The following is a 15218-nucleotide window of genomic DNA, read 5'->3' on the forward strand; positions in this document are numbered from 1 at the left end:
CGGTGATCCCCTGACCTGATTTACAAGTTCATGAATAAAATTTGTTTATTTAATATTTTTTAGGGTGTACAGAGGTGATTTCTCCCCAGGTCCTGTCTTACCTGACGTTCCAGCCACAGTAGTGCACCAGGTAGAGCACCTCTCCCCCCTCCACGTCTGCCTCTTTCACAGTGGCCTCGTACGTCTTCAGAGTGCGGCCTCGCCCATACCTCACCTGCACCTTCATCCCCGGGGGGTAACACTCAAACTCCTCCCCTTCCTCCCCCTCCTGACTGCTGTCATCCCTGCAAGAAAAACAGTTCAGCACTTCCTGACCCTAGGCTGCCCCCATTGAACACCACAACCATAGACGCAGGAGAGCTAGACGCCACATTGGCTTCCATGCCCCATAGAAACGACGCACCAGTGAATCCGCCATATTGTGAGTGGCAAATTCTCCTAGAAAAACAAGGTGAGTACGCTTGGAAAGGAGATTTTCTAAAAATAAAGTAAATAAATGAAACATTTTATATACAAAATAGCTTAATTAAATTATTAAACTGTACAGAGTTAAACTTTTTTTATTTCATGTGTGGATGCTAGACACTGATCTTTTTTGTTAGATGTCAATACTACTAATTTTAATTTTTTAAAAAAGTAAATAATAATTATGATATTGTCATTATTATTAAAACTATTAAGTCTTGCAACAACAAATTAAAAATAAATGTTATTTATAATTACAAAAATTTTTAATTACTAAAAATATTAATAATGATCTTAATGTTAGTATTATACAATTCTAATTAATATTTATAGAAATTAATAAATTTAATTTTAAAAATAAAATTAAGTGGTTTAATTTGCTAATATATTCATATTTTCATACTATTATGATAATAATAACCGTATAACTATTCTACTATAACTAATAATATTAATAGAAATTTTATTGTGATTATTATGGCAGTAGTAATAATAACAGCAGTTATTATTGTTATTATTGACCATTAATAATAAAGTATTGCACTGATTGTACAATACTTTATTGTAGTGTTTTATTGCAGTATTTTCATAGTATGTTTTCATAGTATTTTGATCATAACAGAAATAAGCTTATGACTATTTTATTACATCTAATAGTAATTATAGAAATATTATAATAATTATACTAGTAGTAACAACAACAGTGATAATTATTCTGATTATTATTATAATTACTATTATTATAAACCATTAATAATTAAGTACTGTACTGATATCTGAAAAGTAAAATAAAAGTGGTTTAAATTCATTCATTAATGTAACTAGTGTTCTTAATTCTACAATTATGCTAAGAACAACAATAATAAAACATTTAATTTCAAAACTATGACTGAATATGCAATAAATGATTAAACTGATTACAGTCTTTTTCCATTGCGTTACCACTCTTGGTGATGTTTAGCATTTCAGCTGCGTAAATAACACAGTACCTGTGGTGACGATGCTTCACAGTATCAAACATGAACAGCGTTCGACCCAAACCCATTCAGCAGAAATGTCCAGTGCAGTCTTTGCGTCTCAATAAAAATGCCACTCACATTATGCCGTAGACTTTGGCGTGTGATCCGGGTGCTAACGCAGCATCTATTCTTCTATGTCTATGACAACAAAGACCCACCCTCACATCCATCCACCCAACCTACTGACTGCTGCAAAGAAGCCTGATTAATATGCTCCACCCTTGCCTGCCTTGTCCCATTACAACACATGGCCTTTATCTATAAAGAAACATTAACTTCCTGTCTTGTCCTGCTTTAACTCCAGTCCAGTATAACCTGAGGCAAGCTGCAGGATAAACAACTACATCATTAATAGTAACCCAGGTCAGGGCACAGTACAGTATGTGTTTCAGCAAGTAAAACATTCTTGTATGGCAAAACTCAATGAGAAAGGGGATAAAAACACTACTTTGAACTAACCCTACACCCAAACATGAAGCGCTTGAGATTCTCATTCACACACAAACACACAATGTGAGGAATAAAGCAGCCACAAGAAGGAGCTAGTGGGAAACAAAGCTGGAGGCTAGTCTGGCAGTGCAGTCAGAGTTTTAGATGCAAAGGGACACAAGAGCAAGTTAGGTCAGCAAAACGCAGCTCTGCAGGGTAGCTCAGCAGCAACTTAAAGCAGGTCTGTAGCACTGATGGAGGCACTGAGATTCCCAACAATGTTCTCTGGTTCCACCAACATGACGTCTTTTAACACTCCGAGAGGAAACAAGCTGGGATAAACTCAGCGAAAACATCGGATTTTGCATGTCTACTCACAGCCGTTTGGTTTCTGTTGGCACAGAAACAAATGATCAAAGGAAACAGCAGCTATTTTAAGTGCTGTACTTTCAACACTGATAAATAAATACATGAAAACATTTTTTTTTACTCACTGCATATTAAAAATAAAAAACCATGAGTTATGCAAAAAAGCAGTTCTCTTCAAAAACAAAAACAAAACAAGTCAGTATGACTGGAATCACCACATTGTATACTTCCTGCAACCCCTTTAAATTCAACCCAAGGACTCATGTTTCATGACTTTTTCTTAAGTTTTAAGTTCTTATAAAATATATACATGCATTGGAATTGCGATTCTGTATACCAGGAAGTGATTTATGACCAAAAACAAAATAAAATGGGGTCTTCAGCTGTTGTGTTGCTGTTTATCTGGTTGTGACACTCACAAGGAATGCAAATATTTAACAAAACAAGCCTAAAAATAAAAAATAAATAAAAATCTGACATGTATGACATGCATTTGTATTCTGCCTGTTCTACTCAGATGCCCTTAAATAAAACAAGTTAACTGTAGTGGATAATGGGTATATTAATGGTTGTAAGGACCATTCATTTTAAAATCCCAATAAAGATTGTAGTCATAATTTGACAGCCTGTGAAAGAGTTCAAATGTTGTGAATACTATAATCATCAGTTTCTTTCCAGTAGGGGTGAGCATTTATTGTAATGTTAGTCATTTAGTGTGAAAAATTTCATCTCATGATAAAAATTTGTCACAATAAATTACAATGAATGATGTTTAAAAACAACCCCAAACTGTCTATAAAGCCGAGATTAATTAGACGTTTTCCCCCCACTGTTTGTTCAATGACAGCATCAATAAATATCAATACATTTGAAAATATGAGTAAATGCAGTTACTCTGTGCAGTTTAGAGATACAAATCACACTTTAGATGACTGGTGTCCTAATGAGGTGCATTACAAACGGGAATGTTTTTCAAGAGCAGCCACAGACATAAATCATTCTTATCGTCACTTTTATCAGAATTCTACCACAAAATCTTGTGACAAAACTTTGATTCATATCGTCCACCCCTACTCTCTAATTACTTATTTCCACCCCAAAATAACAGCACAGTTTAACCTCTTTGTAAAACAATTACTGCTGGCCACACACAATGGAAATCTGCCACTGGATTCAAATGTAGCCCTCAGTCCAGACTAGACGGCGCACACATCAAAGAGACGAGATGCAATCAGAAGAGATCAGATCAGCCTCTGGCTTGTCCACAGACTCATTCTGACAGCCTGCAAGTTACCAAACAGTCCACGATCTCGACAAAATGCAACAAACGGAGAGTACCCACAGACCTATGCAGCACACCTGTGTCTACACAGAGAGAGACACTAAGAGCTTTTTAAAGACAGGAAGTAGTAATCTGCCTTCTTTCACATCAACACAGGAGGTTGAACCAAAGCCAGCACATCTGCCTATGCACCAAGGTCCTCGTGTAGCTATAGGTTACTGCATCTGAAGCGCTGAGAGGGTTGATGTCTCAGTGATGACATTCATACACATGGAACATTTAACAAGAGCTGAGGAACGGAAGCCAAGAGAGAGAAGGCAGGGGAGGAGAGGCAGTGAGACAGAGAGAGATCTGGAGGTGTGCACAGCCATGTTGTGTGCACTGAGTGGGTGAGGCTTTGCCACGGTTAAGCAGTCTAACACAGAGACACACAGAGAGCACAGCGTGAAAGGCCAGGTGGAAGGTAGCAGTCAGGCGCTCTAACAGGCCTCTGCCAGCTGATCTTGACCAAGCCACCAAAATAATAATAGCACAGAGGGCAAGAGCTTACTTAGAGAAGAGAGAGGAGAGCTCTTTGGTTAGACAGGCAGAGAGGATTGTGGGTATTAGTGTCGTTAAGGTCAGAAGGATCACTGCTTCCTTATTTGCTAAAAGACTTTGTAGCTTTGACAAAGCAAAAGGGAAGGCCTGGTAACAAACTATAAACATTCTTTGGGTGAGGTTGTCTTTGGACTATGGGGACGGTTGTTTTAAAGCTGTGTGGATGAGAGAACTTACCCGGAATTATCTTTGCTCTCCTGCTCGTCATCCTGCTCCGTTTTTATGTTATCACCTCCGAGGCGGGATGTGGACGACCCCTCATCTGCGTCCGCCTTCGAAGCGCCTCCTCCTCCTTCTTCTTCTTCGTCGTCATCATCGGCGTCCTTTCCCTCCGTTTTGGATGGTTCCGACTCCGATTTGTTTTGGCTGAAGTCTGTTTTTTCTTCCTATGTGCGAGGGAGGGAGGGTTTTATTTAAAACCCAACCTGGCATCAAAGCGAAAATATATTTTACCCAAAGTGTCCCGATGAAAAGGTACCTTGCAGAGAACAGATGGTGGAGTGCAAAGTTCTCCGTCCATCTGGGTTTTCTGCTCCTCTGAGATGGAGGGAGTGGGGGCCGCTCTTCCTGCTTCCTCCTCAGACTTCAGCTCTCTCTTGGGACCCTGCTTCAAAGGAAGGTCCATCTTGAACGTGATGGCAGTGGAGGTGCAGTACTCCTCAAATCCATACAGATACCTGCAAAATAAAACACATCTCATAAATTTATCAGAAAAGAGAGCAAGAAAATTTTTTATAAAAAGAGCATGAAAAAGAGACAGAAAGAAAGTGAAAGTGAGGAAGAAACAAGAACTAAAACTGAAAATGGACAGAAATTAGGGTTTTCTAAAACCCTGAATATCTAAAAGCGGAATAATTTGAAAATGGCTAAATGTCTTGTGTCATTGCATGGTAGATAATGCAAGACAAAGTTGCAGATTTGGGTAATATGGGTAAAATTTAGTCAGCAGATATTTTCTTGTATCTTTTGAGAAATATGGCTGACTTAAATGGAATGCTCTCTTGTCTTCCCTATTTTGATGAGTGAGAGTCATGTCAGATTTATACCCAAGTCCTGGTTGGGACTTCTTGTGAAAACAGGAAGTTGTGGATCGCTAATCAACATTTTCTGATCCATTTTATGAAAGCAACATTATTACTAACGTTTAAAAAAACCCACTTGAATCACATTTGTTCTATAGAAACTGTTAGGTGTGCCAATAAATATGGCATAAGTGAGTCCAACAAAAGCAGTAGGATATTAGGATGAATTTATTTTAGGGTTTTGTACGTATCTATCTATCTAGATATTGTGTGGTTTTCGGCATTAGTACATACTTGCGGTAAGCGCATTTGACATTGTAGCCAGCGGCCGAGTTGAGCACAGGGATGCCCAGATCCTGGTAGACCTGCTTCCAAACAGAGCCGCTTTCAATCTGTTCAACGACAGACGATCACAGATTTAAATCAGAGAAACAAATCAAACATGGCTGAACTGAAATGTGATGAGTGAAAGTCAAACACTCACATTGTCAAAGCCTCCCAGTTTGTGAACCAGCCTGTAGAGCTTGAAGAGGTTCAGGTTCCTGTAGCCGAGAACAGGCCGCTTGTTGATGGGGGTTCCTACAGAAGAGAAACATTCAGCAGGTTGAGGTTTTGCGATGCCAATGATTCCTGTAAATGTTGGTTTCATCACTGCTCTCACCTCTGTCCTCCATGAACTTGTAGAGCTGCTGCAGAAAGTTCTCCCTCTCTTCTGGGAACGGCTCCACCTCCTCCTGCAGACAGGAAACAAGAGAGCAGATGAGGATCACTTCCACTCGTAGGATGCGGCGATGGCTCGCTGTGCCGCCGCTAACCTCCTCCTCCTCCCCGCTGGTGTCTTCCTCCTGCTCATCTTCCTCATCCTCGTCATCCTCCTCGCTGCTGGAGGTCTCCTCTTTCACTTCTGTCTTCCAGGAGCCGGGCACGGCTTGTTTCCGCTGGAACTCCAAAGCCGCATCCAATGCTGTCAGAAACCCACACAAAAAATGAAAACTACCTACACATGCACCAGCTTTGAAATTAGACATTTTTAATCTGAAAGATTAAAATGTATCAGTGTCTGCAGCGGCCTGGAGCAGCAGGAGCCGCCGTGTCACAGGTGGGGCCTCACTACCTGGCAGATGCTCATTTCAGGCTTTGTATAGTTGAAAACATCACAGTTGTGAGTCAACCACCTGTGAATAACTCAGCTGAGATAATGCAAAGCCGTTTCCTGGCTGTAATTATGAGAGTGAGTAAGAGTGGCGCAGCAGAAAGGGGGTGAGAGAATCGAGGGCACTGCAGGAGAAGCTTTGTGAGGACTTCAAATAAAAATAGATTCAACAGAAACAGGAACTCTCAATCGCTGGCTTTTTCTCAGAACAAAACCAAAAACTTATCTTTCTTCATTCTGCCTCTCTGAAACCCACTCTGAGTGGTTTATTTTTTTTCCTGCCAAGTGTGCCAACACACATAGCCAACCCACAAGACGTCTGGAAATGGGAACGTGCCATGCCAGTTCAGTCAGATCCCTTTCTTAGAGCGTTACCTGCTTTGAGTCCCGCCTCGGCTTTTGGAGGAATCTCGCTGTTTATCTCGTTGACGTCCTTCCGGAGCACCATGTAGCTGCAAAACAAGGTGAGAATAATTTAAATATGCATTAAAACGCACTATGAAGAGTGTAGGAAGTAAATAAAGGAGGGAAACGTTAGTTTTACAGCCTCGTTTTCCAACATCTCTACACCAGTTGCAACAAAAAGTGTGATTTTTATCACCAAGCCACACAGTAGCTGCATTTACTCATAGGCTTTAATTTATTGATATTTATTGATGCTTTCATGTAACCAAGAGCAGGGCAATATAAGAATTTTGACAATACAGTAAAGCTTTTTCAAACAAACTTTTCTGCTAACAGCCATTAACATCTACAATAACTTTGCAGAATTTGAATTAATGTGAGTTACAACAACATTTAATTTCCCTTTGGGATCAACAAAGTATTTCTGAATTTGATTAATTAAGTGCAATTTATTTTTGTCATAGAAATAAATACACACTACAAAAAACATACAACTTTACTCTGAGAGGCTGAATACAAATAATGCCACACTTTTCAGATTTTATTTGTAAAATTTTAAAAACCTATTAATGGTGATAAATACATGGAAGCTTAATCAAGTTGGATCCTTCACTCTGATAGGATCCCTTGTTCTTAGTCTCTCTCAATAGTTTTTTGAGAGGATTTCAGATCTGGAGTCATTTCTGTTTGTTCAGCCATTAGCATTGGACCATTATCTGTTTGAAAAGCTCCATTAGCTATCAATTATAAGTGAGATAACCAGGTTTCTACTTCAAAGAGCTCATAATGTTATGCACTCCAGAAAGATTTGCGGGACTTTTGGAAGAGAAACAAGCCTGCAGCATCACATTTCCTCCACCGTACTCAACACTGTGCATGAGGTGCTTTTCCATGTATTCATTCATCGATTCCCATCAAACCCACCTGGAGTGAAAAGCATTTGTAGTTAAAGTTCCAGTTCAGCAAACTTTATATACGTTTCCATTTATAATGGTAGGGTATTATACATGTCAACTTGTTGGCATGTAGTCAGCATCAAAGCTGCCTACATGATACGTGGATGGATGAAAGGCTTATAGGACACATTAAAGGTTGTGGTTACAATGTGGCAAATATGGATAAGTTAAAGGGGTGTGAATACTTTTGCGAGGCACTGTATGGTGAAAATAAGTCTAGGTTTTTTGGACTAATAATATGAGTAGTAAGCACCTATTATAACCAGTATTAATAACTTAATCATGTGGCTAAGCTAACAACAGGAACGTAAGCGAATGATGTTTGGAGGGTTAGGGTTTCAGTTTCAGAGAGCAAAAGAGAAATTCAGCATAAAATGTTACATATGTAATTCTTGATGGGTTTCAGGTCAATCCAAACTCTTCAAACTCTGTTTTCAGTGAATTAGTAGATGCTATAGAAGTTATGTGCTTCTATAACTGATCCAAACCAAGATGGACTCTTGGTCATGTCTGACTTTTACCCAAACCCGTTTAACAACAGATACAGTGCCACATGTCAAGGCAAACTACTACTGAAGAGACATTTAGCCCTGGACCACAAATGTCAACGTCAGAGATGAAAAATCAATGGATAAGTCAGCAGCAATCCCCCCACAGGCACTGTCAGTCTCTGCACCAGCTGTCTCTCATCCAGGCTAAACCAGAGCAGCTTTTGATCTATTATCAGTTCAAATTAGATACTTGTGGTGAACGTTTACAGTTGAATTTTAAGTAAATTTTCTCTGCAGAGAACACGGAAATAAAGTTGTAAATCATATGCATTTCACACATGAGTAACAATGATGTAAGGATTTGATCTATGTTATTTCAGCAACATTTCAGCTGGAGGCCCGCAGGGCTATAAAACTGAAAATCTCATTAGCAGTAATATAGATTTATCCTTCTTTTTACTCTGACAGTCACTCGAAATACACAGTGATGACTTAAACAAGTGAAATCGGAGAGTAAAACTGATACAACATGTTTAATTATGATGTGTTGGTTTGCTTGGAGAAGTTTCTGACTCCCAGCTCTTGCCTCATTTATCATTCCTCATCGTATCGCTCTCATCACCTTCAGCCTTCAACAAACTACTAGTCTGATAAGACTTCCTGTGCTGAAAATGCAGATTAAGGGTCACACTGATGACTCTAGCAGGATATCTATTAAAGAATGCATAAAGGTTGTCCTGTTAAAACACTCACTGAATGCTGGGATTAGTCTGTAGCCACATAAACATAAACCTTTGGCTGAGTGCAGACACATGACACAACTTCTCTCTATCTTTACTAGACACAATACGTGACTGTGTGGATCCAGACTGAATGTAGGCTGCAGGGAAGCTGCAATATGTCGCCTCAGCAGTAACTCACAGCGATTGGATAAGTAGAACATTACAATCTAGGCCATCAAAGCAATAAACATAGCACCTCATTTACTAATTTGAGTCTGAAAACTCTATGTTTTCCCCAGAGCCTTTTACTTTTTCTACACTTGTCCAGACTCAGAAATTAAATCTTCTCAAAAACATTGTAGTGATATAATCATCCTGAGGTAATACATTTCTGTAATAGAGACAGAGTGGGAGCTTGGCTGCAGCAGGACGCTCCAGGAAAGTCTAAAATAATCAGATTTTTATTTGTAAAAACCATGCATCATTTTTCTTCTACTCCCAAATTATAGCCTTTGCATTGGTCTATCTCACAGAGCCCCAATAAAGTACACTGCTGTTAGTAGCTGTAATCATAGAAAATTTAATCAAAGTAAGGAATGCCCGAAATGATCTAAGAAATGCACTGCTTGTCAAATTGTATGAATTTTTGATCAAATACACACAATTAACATAAAACTGCAAATATTATATCTTGATAGTGAAAGAATTTCTCAAACCTCTCTTTTAATCAAAGTTTAAAACCTTTTTCTTTTTGTTTTAAAGGCTTGCTTCTGGCAGATTTACAGGAAATAACAAATTAACTAGTTTGAAATTTAAGTATAAATGACAATCATTTTGTAGTTCTTGAGATACAGTTGAGCACACCTAAAAATAAGTTTTTCTTTTTTGGCGTAATAAACTGGAAGAGTGACCTAGCAAAATGAAAAAAAATTAACCATAGCCCTTAAAATGTTTTACCCTTTATTATGTTACTACTAAAACCTTCAAGAAGTTTTATTCAGATTTTATGTGATAAGAGAGCACAAAGGAAAGATTCATTATGGAGTGAAAGGAAAAGAGAGAATAGTTCTCATTTTTTAATGAGTAAAATCTGAAAAGTGTGGCCTGCATCTGTATTCAGAAACCCTACATAAATTTCAACGCTGCCGTTGGCCAATTTAAAATTTTTAAATCTATTGTTTAGAGACGCTCTCCATCCAATCTGACTGAGCTTGAGTCGTTTTGTAAAGAAGGTAAGATATAAATCTCTAGATGTACAAAATCCAGCAGACTTAGAGCTGTAACTGCAGCAGAAGGCAAGTACCGTATGTAAAGTTTTGACTCAGCTCTCTTTTTCAGATTTTTATTTTGATAAATGATGAAAACCATCTCGTATCATTTTTCTTCCCATTTCACAATTAATTTGTGCTTTTCTTTCATAGCAAAAAAACAACAACAATTAAACATTGAAGTTTAAGGAGTGTGAATACTTTCTGACAATACTGAATACTTCTGCTAAGTTTAGCTCGTTTCAATGTTAACAAAAGTCAGAAAGGAGCAGCACAGAGTCACAAACAGCAGAAGAAGTGTAATGCCTATTGAAAAATGTCTCACAATTTTCCATCCTTAAAAGATCGGACAAAGATGTTGTCCTTCTTCACGGTCATGTCTTCATGGCAGTCCGGGGAAATGACCTTGTGATGCAAAGAAACAAGAGAAAAAGGAAATCAGACGCATACAGGAGACGGAGCTGAGGTGTTTATGGAGTTCAAATAGGTTTCTGCAAGATGGCATGTAGAATTATGTCCTTTGTGAACGTAAAAATATACAGGAAAGGGAGATGATTGTTGTAGTTGTAGGAGTAAGCTGCTTATGGCAGCATGTGTTGCTGCTGGAAGGAGCTGAAAAGCAAAACGATGACAGAAGGCAGCCCTGCTAACATGATCGCTCTCTGCCCACTTCCTCCTGGACTCTGCAGCACAAACATGGTTGCAGGGTGAACACTCTGACCTAAGTACAGACTCACATGTTGCTTTGCAAAGGTAAACACTCTGCTCACATATGCACACATGACCTTTCCTCCTTTTACCGTACGAGTCGGGGTGAAACAAACCCTTTTGTTGTAGCTACGGATCATCTGCTGCATGACACATCTGGCAGCATCGCTCTGCCATAAGGTAACAGTGTAAACAAGCTGCTGTGTAATGTTCTCCCCTATTCGGTCACAAGGAGGCAGCATGGAGCTCAGCCACAACAAGCCAAGAACAACAAATCCAGGAGGAGGGGCAGAGCTGAGAAGAGTTAAAAGGACAGTGTTCCCCACCCTCTGCCATTCTCTCACCTCTACTGCTAGCACTTATACAAAACAAGAAAGAGCAGTCACTGACACAGACAGAGTTTATAAATGGATCTGAGACGTGAGACTGCTGCTCAGTGCAAGATCTAAGATCTAATTCCTAGAGAAAATCAAGGAAAATATCACTCCTATTCGAGGAAATTAGCTCCTTCCTTCATCGCCCAAAACATGCATGTTACGGCAATTCAAAGCAGCTGCACTCCAAAGCAATCACATAATCCTGCTGAGTCCTGCTGTTACGTAAGCAAGCATTTTGATGAAATGGCACAGCACTGTGGTTATTCTGTTAGATCAGCAGCAGCGCTCTCCGGCTCTGCTGCGGCATGGAGCAGCTGGGGGAGAAAGGCATGAACTCACCAGAGCGGGATACCACGTGCTCTTCTTTTTGTCGCTGGCGGCAACCCCCTCCACGCAGACCACTTTGCCAAACAGATCTTCATTCTGCCGCTGGTCACTCTCCTCTTCCTCACTAGAGGAGGAGGACAACTCCTCCTCTTGACTGGGGGAGGGAAAAAAAGGACAATTTGCTCAAAAAGACTTTATGCCAAGAAGACGGAGGGAGGAGGAGAATGCATGTAAAGATTTGAGCTGAAGATTTGAGATCTGATTCTACAAAGCTTAAACGTTTGGACAAACTAGGATTCCAGGGAACATGTTTCAGTCTATAAACAAACCAATTATTCACATCTAGTGTAGACAGAATGGTACATTTACAAGGCATTGCAAAGAAACTCATAACAACTAGATATTTTCATATTTTGACAAATTACAACAGCAAATATCAACGTATTATATAGGATTTTTACGTGACATGACATACACAAAGTGTGAAGAAGTTTCACAATACAAAATCCAAGAAATTTGTAAAGGAAATGGTGTTTCTGAGTCAACATTTGGTAGAACCACCTTTAGCTACAATTGGAGCTTTCTGTGAAAGTCTCCACCAGAAAGTTTTGCCCATCCTATGTTGCAAAATCACCCAATCTCAGTCAGACTGGATAGACAGCATCAGTGATCTACAGTTTTCTAGTGTTGCTAAAGATTCCCACTTACATTAAGGCCTGGAGTTTGATTAGACCATTCTAGAGCACATAAAGCTTCCTACTTTAGCTGCTTTTATGCTTAGTGTCGTTGCTCTGCTGGAAGTTGCTTCCACCACTGAATTTAGCAGCTTTTAGAAAACTGCCATTGGTGGTGGTAGCATGCTACCACAAACCTCTTGGCTGTTTCTGTGATTAATACTCTTCGTGTTCTTCCTGTCAGCTTAGGTAGACAGCCATGTTTTGATACATCTGCATAGTCACCAGACTCTTTTGATTTGTAGTTCTAGAACACACTTAGAGCTTGGAATACAGTTTCATAACTAAACTGTGCTTTAAACTTATCTGTCTGGCTTTGTTCATTTGTCTTTATGATGTTGTTTGTTCACTAATGTTCTCCAGCAAACTGTTGTAGCAATGCCAAGATCAAATTACTCAAAGGTGGACTTTATTTACAAATGAGGCAATGGATTTTATTAAAGGTTATCAGAGTAAGGGGGTTGGTCAGATTTCTTTTTACATTTTGAGAAAATGTATTATTTTCCTTCTGCTTTACAACATTGCCCTGCTTTGTGTTTGTCCGTCACGTAAAATCCCAGTGAAACACAATAAAGTTTGAAGCTATAAAGCGAGAAAAAGGGAAAAGAAAAGATCAAGCGACACCAATATTGTTGCTAAGCATGCATCAGTAACCATGATCTGCAAAATAAAACCCAAGCAGCACAACAATAATCAATAAAACAGCGAAAACGAGCAACTTGTGCCAGTCTCTTTCAATAAAAGCGAAGAGGCTAATTTCCCCCAAACCAACCATCTCCTTATTTAGCGACATCTTCAGCAATAAAACATGAACAGACTCAAGTACAACAAACCGGCTCCATATTTTGTGCTCTTATCACTGCGGCGCAGAGTGAAACACAAGACTCTACTGATGAGCCCACTCATTAGGATCAGCGTGTTGACGCTCTGACGCTTCTTCCTGATTTTCTGTCCTGCAGCCAGCAGACAGACAGACACATCTCTGAGTGATCATGCAAGCAGGACCAGCAGGCAAACAGATCCTCTGTCCTCTTTTTATGCCTCACTAGGCCGGCTCTGTGTGCAGCTCTGTGTACATATAAACACAGCGTCTGGCACGACGAGAGCTCAGTAAATCACAGTCAGGCTGCTGCAGCTACAACAACAACATCAACAAGCTGGGACTCAAAGTCATAAACAAAGCACTTTAACGACTTAATGAAAGAGAGACTACCATTCATTTAGGAAACAGAATTCAAAATCAACCGACAGTTGCTGCAGGAAGTGATTTAAAGGAATCCTTCAGCACTTGCTGCAGCGCAGCCGTCGATGATGCGACTGTTTTTGCTTCCAATCATTTCAGCCTATACAGTGAAGTCAACCTTTGTAATTCCTGATATAAAACTTTATTGCGCAGAGGGATAACAACCCCAAGGTGCTAATGTGTAGCTGGGTCCATTGCGGATCAATAGTGCATCAGTGTTTAGGCCAATATTGACTTTTCTGTGGGTGCAATTATAAAGGAGAATAAGATTATGTAGCAAAGTCTTCTCTTTATAAGGGATGAAACACAATTATAACCCAAATAAACCCTGAGCAGTCCCTATTCCCAAATGAAAACTGTGCTATTTCCCAGGAGGTCCGAGGGGATTTTTATAGCAAAAAAAAAACAAACTACAAGAATATCTGAGTTCAATTCAATTCAGTTCAAAGATTATTTATTTATGCCAGAGGGAAATTAAACGTTGTCATAGCTCGCATCATTTAAGTATCTTCAAACAGTTGTTGTGGATGGTGACGCTGGTAGCAGTCAGTCTTGCAACTGATCTGAAGAAGCCTCTGATTGAAGATAGCGTTGCTGTCTGCCCTGTGATTTGATTATTTTCGGAGGTCTACTTTTCTCCTCATCTAATGTGTAGCTTTTCCTTTATTATAGATTTCATTTGGTTTGGTAAATTTTTGTTTTGTAAATTTTGGATTTTTCACACTGCTAGCATGCCATGACATGGTGACAGCTCAATAGCTGGGCAGTGGTGACTATACTCTTTAGTAATATGTCCTGGCTGACTCCATCAGTTGCTGGCAAGCCCCGTTAATCCACCTCACTGGCTTCTGACGCTTCTCTTTACATCTGTCTGGCTGTATGGTTAGAAAGTTGGGCAGAGAGACGATGAAGTCAGGATTTGATCCATGCCCGTAATGATAGATGGAAGAGACAGTTTGAACTTCCTCCTTCTCTCTCTGCATCCATGTAGCCACATTTTTACCTCCTCTGGCATTAGGGCAAGGGTTAGTTCAGGTGTTATTTGAGCTTTTGAGATGCTGGTCAGCTGCTCACCTCAATGTCACAGTTACACTTTATAACACTACCTAAAAAAGATTAAATCAGAAACAACTAAAAGACATGAGTGGTTCAATTCTAGAGAAAGTAAAATAAAATAAAAACAAAAGTATAGGGGAAAGGAAAGGAAGAGAAAAAAAGAAATGAGAAGAAAAAAATGCAGCCTTCAACCAAATTACGCAAACATTCATAAGCCTTCATGATGAAGCATCGGGAGTCAGAGAGCTGGTTCTTCTCTCATTGTCAAGCCACAGAAACTTTGTATAAAGAGATGAGATCAAATCTTTCATTTCATATGCCATCAACAAAGGTACAACAGGTGTGTCTGTTAGTGGAGGAGACGCATGGTCCAAGCAACACACATCTGATTCTATGTCAGATGTGCGACCATCAACAAATATGTCATTTATGGAAAAGAAGAAAGCAACTGTTGGGGAAAAGCCATGAGAAAATCCATTTAATCAAAGCTATGTAGGGTCCAGATGTATCCATAATTTAGGTTTATGATCAATATACAATATGTATAAGAATGGCTCAAAGTCCAGTTAGAATCACTCACAAAACTTGATAA

At 39.4% G+C, this 15218-nt stretch overlaps 1 protein-coding gene across 4 annotated transcripts in view; it reads right to left on the minus strand.

The window, feature by feature from the left end:
• arid4b (AT-rich interaction domain 4B) overlaps positions 1-15218 on the minus strand; it is a 50721-nt gene that overhangs the window by 10573 nt on the left and 24930 nt on the right. For 2 of the 4 annotated variants that reach the window (XM_044135879.1, XM_044135880.1), the window contains exons 8-16: positions 11606-11747; positions 10507-10586; positions 6715-6791; positions 5848-6150; positions 5671-5765; positions 5481-5578; positions 4643-4841; positions 4342-4550; positions 102-284 (exon numbers count right to left, since the gene is read on the minus strand). In XM_044135879.1, coding sequence (XP_043991814.1) covers positions 102-284; positions 4342-4550; positions 4643-4841; positions 5481-5578; positions 5671-5765; positions 5848-6150; positions 6715-6791; positions 10507-10586; positions 11606-11747 — 1386 coding nt within the window. The remainder of the gene's footprint in view (positions 1-101; positions 285-4341; positions 4551-4642; positions 4842-5480; positions 5579-5670; positions 5766-5847; positions 6151-6714; positions 6792-10506; positions 10587-11605; positions 11748-15218) is intronic. The other 2 variants (XM_044135881.1, XM_044135882.1) reach the window with 2 other exon arrangements.

Source organism: Gambusia affinis, linkage group LG13, assembly GCF_019740435.1.
Source record: "Gambusia affinis linkage group LG13, SWU_Gaff_1.0, whole genome shotgun sequence".
NCBI classification, from domain to species: Eukaryota; Metazoa; Chordata; class Actinopteri; order Cyprinodontiformes; family Poeciliidae; genus Gambusia; species Gambusia affinis.